Consider the following 21,805-nt stretch of genomic DNA (forward strand, 5'->3'; position numbering starts at 1 on the left):
TTGTATTTTGTCCATTTGGTTAGAAGCCATCTTCTTTTTTTATTCTTTGCAGAATGGTTTGAACGACGAATACTATGGGTTCTTATACTTAAAGCGCGTACGTGAAGGAAAACATCCCCCTAAAACGTAAAATTGATCTTACCTAGATCATGACCAAACAACGCGCGAACGTGAAGGAAAACATCCCCCTACTTTTTCATTTCATATAATAAAACCCAAACTATACTTTCTCATTTCATATAATAAAACCCCAAACTATACTCTCCACATACGCTAAGAAACAATAAACAAAATCCATAATCTACTATCCACACAATCTTACGTGAGCGCTTACAAAACCCAAACTATACTCTTCACATACGCTAAGAACAATAAACAAATCCATAATCTACTAGTCACACAATCGTACGTGAGCGGGTACAAACACAAACACAAACACACAAACACAAACACACAAACACAAACACACAAACACATACGCTAAGAACAATAAACTAATCCATAATCTACTATCCACACAATCGTACGTGAGCGCTTACAGAACCCTAACTATACTCTTCACCTGCGCTAAGAAACAATAAAGAAACCCATAATCTACTATTCCCACAAACATACCTGAGCTCTTACAAGCACTAACACACAAACACATACCCTCACACTATCTTAAAAAAGAGTTAGTGTTTATAATCACACTACTCTACCTACACACATTGGCAAATCGATCGTTATTTCTTTTCTAGAGTATTGGGTAGCCCTGAAAAGGGCTGTTTGTTTTTTTTGGAACTTCATGGACACCTGGTTAATGGTGGCACCTTCCAGGCCTAGCGCCACATACACATCTTGTCCCCCAGTTACTTTTTACCTTTTTGGGGGAGAGAGCAGAGGCAGGATATGTCGCTTCAGAATCCCAATTTTCGCTCTCTGGGATTCTGAAATTTCTTCTTCTTCTCTCCTTTTCCTCCTCCTCCTCTTCTTTGTATCTTCTCTCCTCCTCTTTGTATCTTCTTTCCTCTTCTTCTTTATATCTTCTCTCCTCCTCTTCTTTGTTTCTTCTTTCCTCCTCCTCTCTTATCCTTCCCTCCTCCACAATGGCTTCCGCGGCCAGTTCATTTAATATGCGCCTGGCATATTCCAGATGCACATGAAGTTCCAACAGTTTCTCCAGTCTCGTGTTCATTTTTGGTGTTGATCAATCAACAAGGGTAGCTGGACTGCCGAACGAGTTTCAATTTATAGTGAAAGCGCAGACGTGAAGGAAAACATCCCCTAAAACCATAAAATTGATCTTACCTACATCATGACCAAAAAACAACAACGCGCGGACCTAAAAGAAACACTCACTCACTTTTTATGCTACCCATCACTATTTTAAAATTTTTTATAAATCACTTCAATAGACTATCCACATACGCAAAGCAATCCAATCTAACCCCAAATTTACACCTCAAACACCAAAAAAAAAAAAGACATCATTTTAATCTACTATCCATACCAACTTACTTAACCACTTACAAACACAAACACACAAACACATACCCTCACATTTTTTTTAAAAAAGAGTTAGTGTTTATTTTCACACTACTCTACCTACACACATTGGCAAATCGATTGTTATTTCTTTTCTAGAGTATTGGGTAGCCCTGAAAAGGGCTGTTTTTTTTTTTGTTTGCTATGGCATTCTTTTTAGTTTCTAAGAATGCGATGTCCTCTGAGGATAGACTTTCTGGCGATAGGTCTGCTTCTTCGGAAAGAGAAGAAGAACTCTTTGGTGTCGATACGACAATCGACAAAGCCTCTGTCAGCTTCAGGTTGCTGCTGCTGCTCTTGTTGTTGTTGTTGCTGCTGTCTCTGAAGTCTGTACTTCTCTGTCCATTCTTCTTTTTCCCTGTTCATTTCTTCTCTGAAGAGCTCTTCTATCAGATCTTCAGTGATTTTTAACATTCTCACATTCTCTATTTCTTCTGGCTTCGGTATCAGACTGTGTCTGACCCTATGCAAATTCACGTAGGCTTCGTTGAGTTTAGCTAGTTTGAGCACATCTTCTTAGGAGGATGAGTCGACAATGGATGGTTAGACTGGAAACAACCCGGTTCTTAAAGTCAAAGCGCGGACGTGAAGGAAAACATCCCCCACACGGTTTTTGAGTCGCAACGTTAATAAGTGTCATGAGAGGGATAGTAAGAAATGAAAGAGCATCAATCCAACATTCTTATAGCTAAACAAAAGACAAAGGCATTTTTTTCAAAACACAACATTTTTTATTCAAAAATCACTTAACACTAAACAACAACTCTAACATTTTTAACAATAATCCAACAATATAACATCAAACAATTTTTTTTAAAACACAACATTTTTTATTCAAAAATCACTTAACACTAAACAACAACAACTCTAACATTTTTAACAATAATCCAACACTAAAAGTTTCTCCACTAGGTAAAGAGGGATAACAGTCTTCCATGGTTTCTAGTAATCTAGGATGACTTCTCTCAAACTGTTGATTTCTATGGTATTATCGAATTCTGCATACAGGATGACGTTCACCGTTTCATCAGGGTCTCGGTCTTTAAACTGAATTTCCACACGAATCTGGCCGGATTTTGTAGGGTGGAAATGTCCCTCGTCGCTGCCTTGGTCTGGAGTGAAATCGAAAGCCCACAAAGCGTAGCCTCCTGCATAATCCTCGTACGTAATACCGTGACTGGTATTGGTTCCTAACTGTCCGGTGGCTTCGTACAGGGACAAGTACGATCTCAAGTAATTCTTCTTGGTAAAGTCAGGTTCGAAAGGTCGGGTACACAAGGTCTTGCCATCGCGACTGACTTCGATTTTGGACACGCCAAAGTGTTGAAAGTAGAAAGGATTTTTTTCGGCAGCTCCGTTGAAGGCTGTATTCTAGACGATACCAACGATCAAACGTTTGGGTAACTGTCCTTGGAACAGATGATCTTCGATCATGGATCGCTGTCCCTTGGGAATGGTGAAGGTTTTCACTTCCACGCGTCGTATGGGATACTTGGCAGTCGTTCTGCTCAACGTCTGACTGATGTCGTTTCCCACTTTAGGTAACACTTCCACACGGCGTACGTAGAGTCTGGCTTCTAGGATTTTGGTTTTGTAACCGTCACTATCAGCCATCAAATGGAAAGCGGCACTGCTACGATTCAGTCTCAAGCGGACATCCACCCCGTTCAGCAAATACTTTTCTTGCAACCACATGTCCAAATGCAAACAATCCATCAGTTCTAAACTTGTGTCGGCTCCCGTGATTCTCTTTCTTCGTTCTACAAATCCATCATTGTTGTCTTTCTTTTCATCAGTTTCCAATATTTCAAACTTGGTAGGTTCGTCAGCTTCCCATACCACACAGGCATTGAGATGAGTGTTCTTGGCATCTATTCCGTACGTCAAGAGATTTTCCAGGTAGGCACGATAAGGGTAAGTATCCATGTCTTGGTCGCGGGTACTGGTGGTACTGGTACTGGTACTGGTGCTGGACTGGATCCATCAAGGACTGCAATTCGTGTTGTAACTGGGACATCTCGCTCAAATGGGGATTGGGAGGTAAATGCGGGGTGTGTTGTTCTTGCCACCGATGGTATTCCATCCATCGTTTGTAAGGCACTAAAGCTAGTTTTCGTCCTTCCATGGGGTTGTCAGGGGTCGATTCTGAGATCTTGGAACTTCCGAGGCCTTTTTATCTTGCTCCCATCAGTCCTCCCAACATGGTTCCCAAGACTCCTTTCAGTATGGGGCCTAACAAGAGAGGTAAAATACCTCCACGTTGCACTAACATCTTTTTTTGACGAATGGGAATTTTCTTTTGAACCATTTGGCGAAGAACGTGACGATGTTTGCCTAAGCATTGTTTCTGGTGTTTGGACAAAGGGATCGTGCCTTTCAAAACGTTCAAACAACATTCGCACACGGTATCGATGACCTCTTTGGAGGCTGTTTGAATGAGTTTTTTTCGTAGGGGTGGAGAAGCTTTGGACAGGACAGATAACATGTCCCCATGTTTGGCTAAACGTGGTGGCAGTCCTTTCCTTTTCTTTCCTTGGGGTTTTCTGGAGGGTGACATCTTTGAGTCTTCAGGAGCACCAAAAAACACTGATACCCGACTTGGTCACAGGCCTTTTTTATACTGGAACGCGTCGCCACTGATTGTCTTTACGTCGTATTAGTTTGAGGACAGGCATGACACGTCGTGCAGGGGTACGTAACGGACTAAATCGAGCCAGTTCTTGCTTGGACAAATCCAGTAAACTTTGTAACATGCCGGATCTTTCTTGAACTTTGATTTTGGGAGAAGGTACTTTGTGAGCAGCAGCCACTGCCACTAAATTGGAAGGTCCTGCCACTGGGGAAGTTCTTTTGGGGGTCATCAACGGAGAAGTTCTTGGTGTGATCAACGTCTCCAAGTACTCTTCAGTTCTGGGTGTCATTAACGGAGAAGTGGACAAACGTGAAGTTGCCGGAGACGCAGTCACCGCCGTGGCAGGTCGTGGTTTGCGAGTGTAAGGTTGCGTCCTGGCCGAAGTGCCTCTCTTGCGACTCGTTTTCTGTGGACTTTTCTTTTTCTGGGGGCTTCTTTTCTTTTTCCGGGGTGGTGGTGGTGTCTGGTCAGAGGAGGGTCCTGCCACTGGAGAAGTTCTCCTTGGGGACCTGGTCTTTTTCTTCTTGGGGCTTCGTTGGACTTTTGTCTTGGGTATAACTTTGGGGGCATTAGGATCTCATCTTAAGAGTGAGCGAATGATGACCCCTCCTAGAGTACCGCTCCCTCCAGGTTTCAAAATGATTTGTTGTTTGGTTTGAGTGTCGATGCGGGGATCGGCCAGTTGGACCAAAGCGACTTTGTTTCGATCAAAAAAGCGTTTGGTTTGATGAGGAATCTGAATGATTCCTTGGAGTAATTGACGTGCCGTCACCGTGAACCATCGTAAGACTTCTTTGAGACTAGCTTCTAAGACACGAGCTCGTGTTTGTGGATCTTTTTCTCGACTGATGCCATACAAGGCACGAATCAATTTGACGGGAAGATGCGACTGAAGGGACGTCATGTTCGCACTGAGAGTGAGACAGACGAAAAAGGGTCTGAGGTTTTTATAGATTTTTTATGGGGAGTGAAATGAAGTCGAGGACGGAGACGTGTACAGGACAGGCCCTCCGTCTTGGCACCAGTGGTGAAACAAGTGGGTACGAAATCGCAAATCCTCGGGAGTCGTAGGTTTCAAATCGACGAGTAAATAGGCGTGTGGCGTTTGAGTGGCATCGTCGTACGCCTGAGTCAGCCAAGGCGTTCTTAACTGTTTGGCTAAGACTTGCACTTGCGATTTATCTCGAGGGCTTTTAAACAAGACCACGTAATGCGCATTGAGACTGATGGTGCGATGGGCTTTACTTTGTTGAAATAAATTTTGGGTGATGTAAACGACACTGGCATTACGGTGATGCCCTTTGCGCGTGAACCACAGTTTAATTTCTTCTTCGTCTTCTCCTAACATGTCGTCGAAAATGACCAAATGGGTTTGACGGGAGTCAGAGACGATGCCGTCGTCTTCTTTAGGAATGCCTTCCACAAACACGATGGAATCGCCTTGACTTTCTCGCAAGAGGCTGTACGCCGATTGCCACTCTTTGTAACACCACACGATCCGTTGAGGGGGCCGATCGATCAAATGATGTTTATGTTCGATCAAACGTTTGACGAATTCAGTTTTGCCAGAACCGCTAGGTCCAGCAATGAGCATGTTAAAGGGATGGCGAAGATACAAAGCCTCCCAACTGGCACGATCTAAGTGTTCGTCGATGACTTTGACAGTAGAGGAAGAGGGAGCAGAGACAGTAGAGGTAGCCATGGTGTGAGGAATGTCACTTGTGACACGAAAAAACAAACAAGACAAGAGTTTATATACTTTTTCAGAACACGTTTATTGAATGTTTTTTTCAAACATGAATACGAAAGACAAAAATACATAAAAGCCAAAGGCTTAAGTACAAGAATAAAAGGCACATGAACGTGGAATAAAAAACAAGTGTCTGTACAACAACCACATGTTTTGGGTAAAGTTCTAACCAGTTCTATAGTAGGGGGTAAGGTCACACAAGTGTCCTCCCGAAAGGGTCTTTCAGGCCTGTCCACGACAGTCCTGTTCTGGGTGACGGGTTCTTCTGGCACCGTCACTAACACAGGTTGAAAAGTAACTTTTTTCCTTGAATAACTCTCGTGCATACTGGGCCACCTCTTGTGTCCAAGCCTCAAAACCCTGGTCTCGGTGATGTCCAACATTTGACTCCTAACCAGTCTGGTTTCTTCTTCGTCAACGACATGGTAAGTTACTTCAATGAACAATGAACTATTGGTCTTGGACGTTGTCCCTTTTTATATGCTGACCAATATCGATGTGACCGTACGGCAACGTAAAGTGATTGGGAAGTCTCACTCGCTTCTGGTACACGATTTGATAGATTTTTTCCAGGGGCCGACTGACGGTGTGGTGAGTGGGTAAACGTACAATCTTGTTCGGTTGATAAGTGGTCACTTTAAAGTTTCCATTCTCTCCCGATTGCAAGGCTTCTTTCAATACCCCAAAGTTGACCACTCGACTGGTACGATGATTCAGAGTCAGTCCTTTCACTTTGCACGTCGTGTGCACTTCTCCTTGTTTGTCCCGGTATTCGTAGCCGTAATTTTTGGGACCACCACTGACGAAACTTAGAATCTTGTCGTCGGGATGCTCGTCTGTCCAGGCTCCTAAACGGTCTTCTTCGATGTCAGGGTGCTGTTGAATCGGGTGATGGATGTAAATGCAACTGTCCGTGTCAAAGTACAGGACGCGTTCTTCTAACAGTTCTAAAGCTTCGTACAATTTTAAGCCAGGATGAGCTGTCACGTAAGCCGCAATGATGACATTTCCAAAAGGGTCGTCTTGTACAAAGTCCAGATCTTCTTCGTAATTGACCAAGATCAAATCCTCTCGAACGACGTCCACGTGTTTCATGTATTTGGTTTTGTCGTGAATCATCTGGAAGTAGCGGGAAGGTTCTGTCAAATATTCCGTCTTGGGTAAACACGGTCGTTGTGCCATTTTACCCCACAAGCAATTTAACATCACTTTGGCAAACGATCGCCTGCCTTCGTTTTTTTCGATGTGGTCTAAAGAGATGCCTTCTTGTGCGTAGTATTTCTCTTTGAATTGTATTTGGTCTTCGGGAGTGTGACACCAGGAAGGATAGCCGCTGGCTTCTTGTTTCAGTTTCAAAAAGGCATCCACGTAGTCGGCGAAAATGCCTTTCTGAGTAGGGTCACCCTTGTGGTACTGTTGTGTCTTGGGAAAGTGGCAAATTTCGTACACTTCTAACAGTTGGTATCCCATGTCCAGAGCTTTGAACAATTCCACGCTGACCCAGGTTCCCGTCAAGGCACGTTCTTCCTGGCTGTGATGGCAAGGTTGGTCCTGGTTGCACGTTTCGGCACAAGTACGGCACAAGGGAAACATCAGTTTGCCTTGACAATGGTGAGGTAAGACGGGATGGTATAGGTTCGTGGGAGGCAAAACTTTACACTTGATCAAGCCTTCGTATTGTCGAATGTTTTTCAGGTCGATGTGTTCCGTGAACAATTGCGGGTGCCCTACAGGAAAGCGACAATATTTGTACACGTAGGGATACAGCGAACACACGTCCAAGTATTTGATTTCTTCTCCTTTCTCTTCGTCGGCTTGGTACAGCAAACAGGTGGCATTGGTCCTTCCTCCGTACAAACTATCCCTCGGGTTCAGCGGGTCCATGAACTGGAAACTTTCCACGAGGCGTTTAAACTCGGGATCGGTTTTCAAACGGTGATCGTACTCGTGTTCCCACATTTCCACCACTTGGTATCCTTGCTGTTCTAACTTTAGGCGTCGCTGACAAGTGTCCTGGTACAAGTCTTCCATGGTTCGTTGCAAAAACTGATTTTTAGTGTCACGGTCAGGGTAACAGATGGGACATCCGTGAAATAAGCAACCTCGTACACGATCTTGGGGTTTTCTAAGTCCCAGCCATCTACCGAATACGTTCCGATGGTCTTTTCGCCTCCTCCGTTGCGGGCATGCTGAATCCATTTGTCTTCCTTGTCGCACAAGTAATGTAACCAACGTAGGGCTTTGACCGAGTATTGACGCTTGACATCGTGGGTCGTTTGAGGACTGATGACAGCCACGGTGTTTTCAGGCATGAATCGTTGGCGGTACACTAAGGAACACGCTTTGGCAATGGTGCAAGCTTCTTTCAAAGGATCGACCCCTCCGTGTTCCATGAACAGTTCTCGAAATTTTCCACAGCAACGTCGTAAAATGTCCACGTCGGAACGACAATACTTTAACATTTCTTCCTGAAAGTCGAAGGGGTCAGAGGCATGAGCCTGGTACCAAGCGTAGAAAGCTTCTCGTTGTTCGGTACGCATGTTGTCGGGGTCGTAATAGTGAGCCTCAGGTAAATGGGGTAGAACGGCATGTTGATTGCTTCCGTATTGAAAAAGTGTGGAAAGTACCCTTTAGCCATTTCTGTCATTCCAAACGTTTTAGGCATTCGACTCAAAGGCATGGCCAAGTAACTCATCGAATCTTTAAACTGTACTTGTCCCACTTGCATGAAAATGATTTTGGCTCCGTTGAAAGTGACTTTAGGACGTTCGGTGCCTTGTTCCGTATAGTATCTGAGAAGAAACTGTCCATCGTATCCGGAGAAATTGTGAGCCATCACCGTGGCATGACGATGACAATCTCCGTAACGTTCGATGTCCTCTTTGCTCCATGTCTTGTCGATGGGGTCTAAGACCCATCGGACAAAATCGGCTAACGTGTTTGGTCCTCGAAAGATTTTTTCACGTCCTCCAGGAATCTTGCTGCAGTGAGGGCAATGACTGAAGATAGGTTCTTGAATGCACTTCTCGCACGCTCGATGAGCCACGCAGAAATTAGGAATGTGAATGCCGGTCTCTTGCATGCATTCGAAATCGAAAAAGATGAAATTGCCTTTCTTCTTGTGACCGTCCTCTTCCTCTGGTGGGGGTTGGTATTTTTGCACGTAACATTCGTGTTCCAAGTCCACGATGTGGTGACAAATGTGACATTTTTTCTTTCCTCGACATACGTGTGCCTTGGTACTATTGGTACGTATGCCTTGTCCACACGTAGGGCACAATCTCAGGAGTTGACAAGCACATTTCTTCTGTGAACCTTGTGTTTTCAAATGTTGCTGGTAACAGGTAGGGCTGACAAACGTGCGCAGACAAGTTGAACAAGGCACTGGTTCTTCGCTCAGACAGGGTGGAGAGGCCAAACATCCTGGGCATTTCCATCCACAAGACTTGTGTTGCTCTCGATTGTTATAACCATAATCACATTTCTCACAATAATAACTGTATCCCAGGAATCCAGTGATACTGGTAATGGTATCGAAATGTTCATCGTGATAATAGACATGAATGTATTTTCCGTCCTTAAAATCTTGGCCTCGAAACAACAGAGTTCCACGCATTTCTTGAGGGTGCACTTTCAAGGTGTAGCGTGGAGCTAGGGCATCTTGCAATTTTTGCATCTCAGGAATGCCACAGGGTGTGTCTTTGGACAGTCCGGCTTGTTGTAACAGGAGTTCTGCTTCATTTCGTTGTTTGGCTCGATCGGATCGTTGAATAGTTTTCCAGGTTCTTTTCCATTCTACCGTGTCGTTCTTGTTGGCATAGGTTCGTCCCACCACGATGGCACGGGCTAAACACATCTGGTCTTGAGGGTTGTGAATTCGGACGAGACTTGTTTTGGTGTTGCGAAGGTTGTCCACCAATAACATCTTTTTGCGTCCTGTCCCTTGAGGAAGAGAGACGTGGGCCATTTTCAGTGTGGCTTTACCATCGGTGATGTCAAACTGGTCATTAGATTGTTGTACGTGTTGAATCTTGTCCATGATATTGGAAGGGGTTAGTTCTGCGGGTCTGCTAAACTCGATCCAAACAGGGGATTTCAAACCGTCGTGATCTATGGATAGTGTCAAGCGATCGTCTTCTTTGGGTTGACGTTGTCGCTTGAGTGCGGTGAGCAAAGAATCCCACATCTCGGTGATAAACCCTTCTGCTTTCTCCAAGGGTACGTCGGCCTTGAAATCTTTAAACTTCACCGTGTAGGTGTAAGCCGTGGTTCTAAATTTTCTAGAGGAGCGCTTTTCCGTCTCTCGAATGGAATAGTACTTTTCAGGGTTGACTAAGGGTGGTGAACTTGGTTTAGAGGGTTCGGATTCTGGTTCACTCATGTCCTCTTCAAAATCACTGGCATGAATTTGTGCCAAGATTTCAGCCCTGGTACGAGGCGATAGATCACGTTTCTGCCTCTTACTTTCTTCTTCTTCTTTCTTCTCGAATGAATAGGATCGTTTCATCTTGAGTGCAAAACGTCAAATGACTCAAGTTCAAACACCATAGACTAATTTATAGTCATGGCAAACCAGCGTATATAAAAAGGGTGTGTCTTGTCCTTTCACTATTTATTTCACTCTCAAACCGAGGAGAACGATGGAAGAGACTAGCCAAATCGAACGTTTCGTCAGAGCTTTGCGAGGGGTCATTAGAAAATTCTCTTCAGACCAGCCGACAGACTACTCTCCTTCCTTTCGAGATAAGAGTCAGGATACTTGCTATATCTGTCAGAAGAAAGGGCATTGGTCTTCAGAGTGTCCAGACCGTCAAAAAAGAAAAAAAACAGGGGCTAAAAAAGACAAAAGTCAAGATACCTGTTATTATTGTAAAGAAAAAGGACATTGGTCTCCAGATTGCCCAAAAAAGAAACAAGAGGAGTCAGAAGAAAAGAAGGATTCTTCAGAAGAAGAGAGGGATTCTTCAGAAGAAGAGAGGGATTCTTCGAAAGAAGAGAGGGATTCTTCAGAGGAAGAAAGAAGACAATTCTATTTAAAAGAAGCAAAGAAACAGGAGAAGAAAAGAAGAAGGGAAGAAAATGAGGAAAAAACGGTGAAGAAATTCAAAAAACAGAGAGACTAAACAAGGAGAAAGAAGAAGTCAATGAACTTTTAATTAAAGTGTTGCGCTGTGAATTGGATTGTAAAAAATGGATAAAAGAATACATGAATGATATAAGGTAAGTGTCTTTGAGTTTTGATTTTAAAATAAGAAGCTACACTCACGCACTCATACACAGACACGTACTATAAGGGTAAAATGGGTGGGGTTTATTTTTGAGTTATTGGCAAATTGAAATTGTATTTCTTTTCGAGAAATGTGGGTGGCCCTGAAAAGGGCCTTTTTATTTTGGTGTAGGGGTGAGTTTAACCAATCAACTTTAACTGCCTTAAGCCTTTGCCACGGCCAAGGCCTACTTCTGATGATTGGGTTGAAATCACTAAGGGTGGTACGATAGGCTTAGTCACAGGGTTGGCGTGTTTAGCTCGGGAAGGTCGTATTCTCTTCGGTCGTGATAAAGAAGTCTGATACATTTGTTTCAGACTTCTTAACTCCGCTAAAATGTCCAACAGTACCGTAGCCGTTTGATTTTCACCCTCTTGTTTCTTTGCTGCTACTTCTTCTTGCTGTTGTTGCTGTTGTTTTTTTCTTACCTCTTCTTGTTGCTGTTGCTGTTGCTGTAGGAGAAAAGCTTGTTCCGCTTCCTTTTGTCGTTGCATAAATTTCTCCAATTCTTCTTTCTGTCTCTGTCAAAAATTCTCCACTTGCGGTAATGAAGAAGGTAACGAAGGTTCCGGAACAAATTCTTGCGAGGTAAGAAAATCCACAAAATCCCAATGTACCTCTTCTGAAAGTAAGTCCGGGTTCCCTTGGGCAGTCTCCCCTGCTGGTGCACCCCAATGGATCGTTTTCTGAGTTTCCGTCATGTTGAATCACTGTCGCATAGATTGACTGCACACAAGCGCTAACGAATCTATATAGACCACGTGACGTGACAGACTGCTCTCTTCGGATTGGATGCGAGCTGACTGAATTTTGTAACGCGTGTTCGGATTGGTGAATGAATTCAATCCGTTTCAATCCTTCCTGTACCTATAAATAAGCGCAGTTCACTGCATTGATTCACCTATTCTCGTCGCTTCAAGATGTGGACCACAGTTGAGTCATCCACCCTTGTGTCTTCCATGATGTTTAGGACGGACATGCTCATGTATGTCAGGTCCAAGTGGACTGTTGTTGATAGGACAGATACTAGTCAATGGATGAGGAGAGTTTACATAGAAAGACAAGGATGTCTCAAGAGGGTACTTGTGTATGGACCGGCAGTTAGAAGGAGTTTAAGAAGAAGAAGAAGATGTGACAGATGCCATCTATGTTAATATTAATATTAACATAAACCCAAAGGCCCTTTTCAGGGCCAGCCATATTTCTCGAAAAGAGATAGCCTTTCCATTGCCTACCCCTTTTTTTAAATTTAAATTTAAATTTAAATTTAAAAAAAAAATCCCATATTCAATTCCCCTTGTTCCTAGACAAACCCAAACTCTATTCCCATGTTAATTTCCCCTTGTCGCTAGACAGACCCACGCTATAGTTCCATGTTAAATTCCCCTTGTCGCTAGAGTGACCCACGATTTTTCTCCATGTTAATTTCCCTTGTCGCCAGATTGTCCCACGATTTTTCTCCATGTTAATTTTCCATTGTCGCTAGAGTTGCCCAAGGGGTCTTGTAATGCTAATTCCCATTGTCGCTAGGGTGCCCCCATTTACTACTTATATCAGTACAGCTGATACTGTGTAAGGTTTTCTATATCTCTCCGAATGCTATTTGTTTTTATCAAACTTAAATTCAGTGAATAGTATTAGGGCTTAACTGTACGTCATCTATTTGCAATATAAATAATGGGGTAAAGAAAGGAAACGATTGCAAGTAATTTGGTCGTAATTCATAAATACATGCAATTGTCAGGTATATATCAGGCTGATTTATAGACGTTTTTAAGAGAAAATACACGTTTAAATAGTAAGAAATTTCGAATAGGATGTTGTTTTGTTTTGTTTGTTTTTATAAAGTAACATTTCGTTGTGCTGTGAGTAAGATTGAAATCTAAAACGTGTCAGCTCTTGTTAACTTTCTACTCATACCAGGGATCGATTATATCTAGAGTTTATTGTAATTCATTATATATATATATATATATATATATATATATATATATATATATATATATATATATATATATATATATATATATATATATATATATATATATATATATATGACCATTTTCCAGTGTACTCTGAGGAAGAAGTTCCTAAACGAGCTGATCATTAAATAGTGGAAATCAGTCAAATCTCTGCACGCAAGAAGTCAGGGGTTCACTGAGTAATTTGTCCATCAGGCTCTTTGTGTGAAAAGAAGCCTAGAAATTTCCCATGCTCTGGTCGCGACCTCTTTAACCTCTTGTATTGTGTTACTCGCGCTCGTTATTTTGAAATTCATTTTTTTTTTAGGGTGCATGTTATAGCTGTAAGAATCTATGCCGCCAGACAGCGCTATAGACGGTGTCGCTTCTTGTTTGTCCAGTGAAGCTATTACCGTGCACTCAACTTCAAGAGGGTACCAGCCCACGAAGGCCGACATAATCTATCATGCCTATATAAGTCTGGTATAGATGTGATACTGGCATGCAGGAATGTAGACAAATTATTTAATTCTTCATTAAACACATTTTCTATTACATGGTATATACAAAGTATACACATAACTGCCAAAACGACTCATGATAAATTATTTTACGCGAGCTTTCATTTTTTGCAGGTTTACAACAACCTACTGTGACGATGTTACACATGTTTCTTAGAAAATCTGAGATTTTTTTTTAGTAGTGTCACGTTTCAGCTTTTTAAATAATTACCAACATTATTATGGTGTTAGATGGCATTAAGTGCTACCTACTTAATGCATCAAAAGCGTTAGTTAATCATCTCTTGGTGACCGCCCCAGTGGCCTAGAAGTTGTAGCGTCCGCCTCGGATGCGAAAGGTCGCGGGTTCGAACCCCGGCCGAGACATTATACAATGGTTCTAACAGCTGCCTCGCTAGGCGCCGGTTAGTCGGCCTGTTGTCAGGACAAATGTGACTGGGTGGGACGTCATGCTACATGTCTGGGGCATGATGCACCAATGCTGGACATCACTATCAACTGCCACACTACAGACATTGTAGCATGACTGAAATTTTTTTAAAGGTACGTTAAAAATCGAACACACACACACACTCACACACAATCATCTCTTGGGTTGTTGGTTACTATCTTGCTTGTTGGAATAATTGTTTGCTTTCCAGCTTGCTTGCCTGCATGGTTAACCTAAGTTTTATTTATTTCCCATAGCATTTGTATCAACTAACTTCTCGCATGCCGTATCAGTGTTTGTTTTCCCATTGGCTGCAATACTAGGTTATACATTTATGTGTTACAGTCAATACTCAGTTTCCTAACGTTTTGGTCCAGGTTCCAATACTGACAATTCTTAAGGACAGAAACCTGATAGAAACTTGGAAAGAAGAGCAACTTCTATGGGTGACATTGCAGATCTCGCGCGCGGTTTAAAAAAAAAACTGTTGCCTCTTTTTGAAATACCACCATAAGTACCGTATATACTAGCATAACTAGAGTTCAGCTGATAACTGCATAGACCCAGATGGGCCGTCGCATAATGCGCCGGCAGATCTGGGTCTGTGCAGTTTGAACGGAGTAAATAGCCGAATAACAGCATATATTCTGATCTGCAGGCGCATTATGCTACAGCAGGTCAGGATCTTTCTTGTTTGCAGTTTGATTTAACGTATATGCGAGTATTACGGTAATTCTACACCTCGCCCATTGACAACACATACTTTAGATCGTTTCCCATAGAGAGTATCCCGAATTTCTTTTCAAATATCGTTTTCCTTATATGACACAACATACATATATACATACATACATACATACATACATACATACATGCAGACAGACAGACAGACATACATACATACATACATACACACACGTAAGTACGTACATACAAACATACGTAAAAACTATTCTAAAATATCAGTGATTGAAAATTTGTGTACTTTTTAAGTTTTGATTTGTCCCATGGACCCGTTACATATTACATAATGTTATTTGAATTTTATATTAGTGATTTAGAGGAGATAGGGTGATGGTCGAACGGACAGACGGAGTGTATAAGAAAATAATCCCGTCTTCGTTTGAGGAATGGTGATAATTATGTAGCTTTGAGTGTTTTCTTCAAGAATAATTGCACCGTCGGCAGACATTAGCTGTTTTTGTTACAATAAAGTAAAATAATTACCTTTCCCTGCCATGTAGTAAGCATTATGACAGTTCTTTTGAGTATTAAAGTCGGCGTAAACTTATTTTTTTAAGAAGTCAATTTCGGTATAGTGTTTTGCATACAGTAATTAGCTCAGAAACATATTTGCGACAATTAATTTACCTTTAAATGCGGTTTATTGTCAAGACCTCAGTTTAAAAAACGAAGATAAGTGTGATGGCATTAGACACTTCCGGAAGTGTTTTCATACACTAGAATGAGATGTACATTTGTTATTCTGGGATGAATCGGAGATGGTATCTCCGTGTATGGGTTACTTTTTTTTCAATTTCAGAAACACTAGTAATTTTATTAGTTTCTTCAATATTTAAAGACTGTATGTCGGAAGTACGTCATATGGTTATCTGTTATCGTGAAGTGTTTACTCCTTTTACTCGTCGGAATGGGAATATAAATGTCCAGTGTAAGAAGGCGATAACTTAAAAGTGTTTAAGAAATATACTCGAAAAACAATGGCAGAGAAAGCAGTGTATAATATAAATAGTTTAATTTCTATCATTGTAAAATAATGTTTCCGGCAAATGATAGCAACCAAAACTGATATGCTTTGATTTTAAATAATCTTAAGACACTCCCACCCACTTGCGATTCAGTATAAAAGGTTTGGTGCACTCAAATTGTGCTTCCAGAGGTAACAATTCTTTCGCGTAACCAGCCTATGACTTTCTGTTTATATTATAGACAGGCTATTGACATGAATGACATTTTCCATCGATTTTTTTCCACATGCTTGCCATACTTTCTTGCGGGTCCTGTAACCTAACATGTACCTATCCACAATAATACTGTATTTGGAAGAATGGAATATATATATACATATGGATATATATACATATACACATATATATACATATATATATACATACATATATATATACATACATATACATACATATATACAAACATATATATATATACATATATATATACATACATACATATATACATACATATATACATATATATATACATATATATATACACATATATATACACATATATATATTCACATATATATACACACACACACACATATATATATATATATATATATATATATATATATATATATATATATATATATATATATATATATATATATATATATATATATATATATATATATATTCCCGTATGCATTCCTTGCTTCCAGAACACCACTCGTAATATAGCCCTATTTTTCAAAAAAGGTTAAGACACGTTTACCTTATTTAACAAATGCACACGTTTTTGTTTAAAATGCTTTCGACGACAGTAATGTTTGCGCGTAGAATCGACGGAAATACAAGAATTCAGGGGGGAAAATTGTGTTAGAACATAAAAGTCTCTTTCAAAAAAGATCGGCGAATATACGTATTTTTCCGTCATATAACTGTAATGTCGAGGATATTCAACGTGAGACATAGTTTGACTTTTTACACGACTTTACCGGTCGATATCATATATTCAAGGATTGTGAACAACCATGAACCATTAAATGCTTACAGTATTATTTTCAAGTAGTTGCAGTGGATCTGAGTTGTACCCAGCATAGTTTTGAAATCTTTAGGTCCCTATTTTAACTGTAGAAAAAAAAACTAGTTGTATGTTATTTAATTAAAAAGTATATTTCATTACAAAGGCGGGGGTTAATAATGGATTTTGTCGTGTGTTTTGCATCGGTACGAGTTTCTCTGGGGGGGGGTAGTATTCTAATGTATCTGACGAATTAACTTGCAAGGTACGAAAATCAACATGAAACGGTCAATGTTCAGACACTCAACGGTGGGCGTGGAAATTAGTACCTCGCCGGCCGCTTCTCTGTAACTATGCACCCGACTATACTGTAAGCTATCCCACATACAGGAATGTGAGATATCCAATTCGTGTTTAGTCTGAACTTAAACGAATAAGCAATCTATCCCTTACCTTCTTGTGTATGTTAAGAGTTTGTGTTTATTTTCAATATACAAAACACACAAAGGCCATTTTAAGAGTCGTATGCTTCGGTTGAGCAAAGTGGGTGCCGGCTATGGAACCGGCAAAGATTCAACCTTTGTTGATGAAGCCACCCACCATAGGAATCATCTGAATATACGCACACGCACACACAGACACGCGAACTATTGTTGGCAATCTCACCCATCCCCTTTCCCATCCCCATCCCTCAACTCATCATCATTTTAGCGTGTGGTGTGTCGCCCTGAGCAAAGATGCCTATTTAGGTCCCTTGTTAGTCAACCCGAAAAAGACTTGTTCATACATGAAAAAGAGAGTTGGAACCAGCACACAAAAAATTCCTTTCCGCCATTTTTCTTCCGTTTATGCACTACGACTTGACTTATATATATGGCCTATTATGCCTGTAGCTTTATATCCGTATGAAAGAGAGTTTGTGTCAAAACACTGACTCAAGCAACCTAAAGCAAGATCGTAAAAATAGCTGACCAGTGACAACAGTGAAACGTATTCCTGGTTACATTTATTTAAAATTTCCCATCGTAATCTACACAAACACATATACAAACACGTTTGTATGCGTATACTCACTAGCGTTGAGACAGTGGAAGCACTCTCAGGCCTGTCTGCCAGTTGCTGCAGAAACACCTTTGACATACTGTAGTAAAGTAGTAATTAATATACATGTGAGTTGTTTATCGAATTATCTAATGTACACGTCACAAACCATACAAAAATTACACACCTAGTGGATTATAGCCACTTATTTACTTGGATGACATTATTGGCGAAAAGGTGTCCATTTTTTTCCCCCAGTAAGATAATTTATTTAAACAAATTTCATTTACTGAACTTTTGCAGATAACACCACAAAAGTTTCATAATGCTTTTGGCATTGTTCTATTTTGCCTAGCTATGACTAATTTCTCAGCCATTTTCCAGCAATTTGTACCTTTTTATCCGCTGTAATACTCCGTCGATGTGGATTTTGGTAGCAAGGCCACGAGGTGTTCCTATTTGAGGTTATGCTAACGTTCAGAACATCCGTGTCTCAGAAAGAGATTCCGGAGTAATCGTATTGATACTTCCTAAAGTATTAAGAACCGAGTTCAGTAACAGGATAGATCTTGAAAATAACACTCGACGACGTATCGTTTTGCGTTTCTGTTAGCAGTCAACAGATGTGATGCAGTTCACCGTCTTTTATAATCTCAATAATTCCGTAATAGCGATGACACATCATCTTTGCACTGTAATGTTATCAAACTATTATGACGAAATGTTAACCAAGTTCAAACTGGTCATTATTTACATCGGAGATTGTTGCGCTTTTAGTTATTATTTTTTTTTTAGCATGCGATGGAAAAGACCAACGATGTTCCAGTTGGTTTTGTTACATTAAAACCCCAAAGCGGTGTGCCTTCGCGGACAGTTGAGTCACATTTCCGGTGGTAATGAGACCGCAGAAAACTCTTTACACAAAGTATAAAAACTTGGTACTTTTACCTATAGCATTCGCACACTCTCCCGTTTGTTCTTCTCACCCATGCGACAGAGAAGTCTAGCTGTTTTGCTAACCTTACTTTTCTTATCTCAGTCTAGTCATCTCAGACCAGTCGTCTCAGTCAAGGTGTCCACGTGCTCAGAACTACTTTAAAAAACGAAACCCTTGTTGTCTTCTGCTCTGCCTTACGTAATTGTACTGAAATCAAACAACAACAAGAACAACAGCAACAAATCTATAACAAAAACATAGTAACTTAAGGTAAATCCATCTTTGAGAATACACCATAAAAAACATTCGAGAGAGACAAAGACACAAACGCATACGATGTCGAGCTTTTTGGTATTATGCTAGTTCGTTCCACACAGCATGGTCAATTTTATCCTATATGCAGGCCTAGCTCAGTACATTTTCAGGTCAGCGTCATTAAATGTAGCTAAAGCTACCTGACTAGTTTTAAATACTTTCTGTGAAACAAATTATATACTGTTAGCTACATTTAATGACGATGACCTGAAAAATGACTGTGCTACAGATATGATAAAATTATCGATGCTGTTTGAAATGAACTATAACAGAAAACGTTGATCCATGCATATAGACTATTGACCTATACACTTCATAGCCTCCCAACTCTCTTAACAACTACGGAAAACTTAATAACAGCAATAAAAAGTTTTATATAAAACATGCTTTATTATAATTTTGTTAAGCATCTCCATTGTGCCCCGGTTGAATCAAAAATATACCTACACTATTTAATGACAAATAATGCACTTACCAGCCAGAAGGAATCATTTATCCGTCAACACATTAATCCATAAGAAAATTTCACTGTAGCACTTGCCATATTTCCAGGACAGATAAATAAATGTTCAAAGAATCCGTGAACTTGAAAGTTTAGCACGTGGTTATCCGCTAGAGTACGTTTTTGGAGGATCTATTATACACGGGGGCAATTTTACAATCAATATCAAGGACAACACAAGTATGTCACACACAGTTCACCTCCTCCAAAGAAAAGAATAGTTATATACGATAGTGACACAGATCTCTAATTACCTATGAACAATCTAAAGAAAGATGCTACTCTTCGTTACAGCTTGTACTAAGTATAACTACAGTAGAGCTAAGTAGCCAGTATCGTTTTATTATTCACAATATAACTTTTCAAAATTGGAACTGATGAAAATAAAACAGTTTCGTGTAATAAATATTAATTATTTATTGTCATTTTCATATATAACATCCATATATTAAATGTGATAATACCTCATTATTATGCGACGTTTTATGTTGTTATTTTTCTTTGCTCACGCGTATAAACTGTGTACTTCGGACGCAACTGTCACACCACAGCCCTCATTAACATATTTATGTTCATGCGCCGCATGTGAACATTGGACGTGAACAATAATGAAGAATTCTTTTTACTTTAAATGAAAATATTGGGTGAGAAAAATAATCTACGTTGGGATTTGGACCGAGAAAAGGAAATCCCAGTCGCGGGGTTACATTATATGTCTCCCCATTCGGGCAAGCCTCGTGGGGAGACAATTAATATAATCCCCTGACTGGGATTTCCTTGTCTCGGTCCAAACCCCAACATAGATTATATATGTACACCCACGCCGATTTTTAGAAACGAAAGACAATAAGGATATAAAATGCACAAAACTTAGTCAATTTATTTATCAGTTTATAATTTATAATCCCAAACACTGTCAACTTACTGGCATTTCAAACCAAACATAAGCTGTCGATGTAAACAAGCAGACAGACTGCTCTCTGTCCATTTCAGTAAATACTGCGTCGTCTGTGTCCAATATTTTCAGCATCAAGTTTTAATATTGCTAAAAGTAAATTGAACAAATAAAAAGGAGGAACTCTTTTATGCATGTGTTAAAAGAGATGCAACTAGAATTTACGGAATTATTGGGATTATCAGAGACGGTGGTACTGCATCACATATGTTGACTGAAAACATAGACTCACCAATGCAAATATGGCGACCTTGTTACAAAAGAAACATCAAGTTTGATTCAAAATGAGAACACTTTGACAGTGTTTGGTACCCCTGGCAACAATAAGGTTCGAAATAATACATTATTGAATGAAATTAATACATTTTGTGCATTTTTCAATTTCTTGGTGGATTCTTTTTTTTTAAAGCGCTTTGGGGGTAAAAACAAACGGTAGGGTATGTAAATACTTTAGAATGTACCGAGCCAACATGAACCAACCAATCACTCTAGTAAGTCTAGTTTATCAGAAAGTTTTCAAATAAGCCATTGTGTAAAAAAAAGGTTCACGGTTGTGCGAATGACATCACTGACTAGCCAATCAGGAAACAGCAATTTTACAAGTTACATGCGTTCGATATCGGCTTGCAAAAGTGCCGTTAAAACCAACCAACCAACCAGCGAACTAAAAAAGCAACAAGTTTTAACCGATACAAGACGCACAGTTCCTATATGCAAATTGTGTACGGTAACATAGTAAAAAGTTTGAGCATGAGGACTCCAAGAATGCTGATACAAGCCTTAGTGTATAACATATATAATAGCAATTTCATGATCAGTTATTAAGTACGGTTACATTAAGCAGAAAGGGATCGTTCCGGTCCCCAAGTGGTTAGAGCGCCGGCCTCGGATGCGGGAGATAGCAGGTTCGATCCCCGGCTGAGTCTTGCCAGAGACTTATAAAAATGGTACAGACAGCTGTCTGTCCGGCGCTCAGCATTAAGGGGTTAATGTTAGGACTGGTCATGCAGCACATAAAACGTATGTTTGAAAACTGCTGATTTCACGAAATTGCACCAGATGGAACCAGTCCGATCATGTAAATTCAGCACAAGGGGCTTTGTATAAATGATCTCGGTTTCAAAACATGTACTGACTGGAATATGTGCATCTCAGAGACAGTATACGATCATAACTCAGTTACTGTTTATTTCAGTCTTGATACTGATACAAAATAATGTGGTGTACTTTGGAGACTAATTTA

General features: G+C 40.4%; 1 protein-coding gene across 8 annotated transcripts in view; it reads left to right on the plus strand.

Moving 5' to 3' along the window:
- The window catches only part of LOC149797921 (nucleoside diphosphate-linked moiety X motif 6-like), a 254,096-nt gene that overhangs the window by 165,321 nt on the left and 66,970 nt on the right, over positions 1–21,805 (plus strand). The window contains exon 7 of one of the 8 annotated variants that reach the window (XM_089962975.1): positions 13,466–13,654. The exons of the other annotated variants lie outside the window; for them this stretch is intronic. Within the exon in view, the coding sequence (XP_089819101.1) occupies positions 13,466–13,479 (14 nt within the window). The 3' untranslated portion in view covers positions 13,480–13,654. Of the gene's footprint in view, positions 1–13,465; positions 13,655–21,805 lie in introns of those variants that run through there. 8 annotated transcript variants of the gene reach the window in all.

Source organism: Sinohyriopsis cumingii, chromosome 6, assembly GCF_028554795.1.
Source record: "Sinohyriopsis cumingii isolate HCF-2022 chromosome 6, ASM2855479v2, whole genome shotgun sequence".
Lineage (NCBI taxonomy): Eukaryota > Metazoa > Mollusca > Bivalvia > Unionida > Unionidae > Sinohyriopsis > Sinohyriopsis cumingii.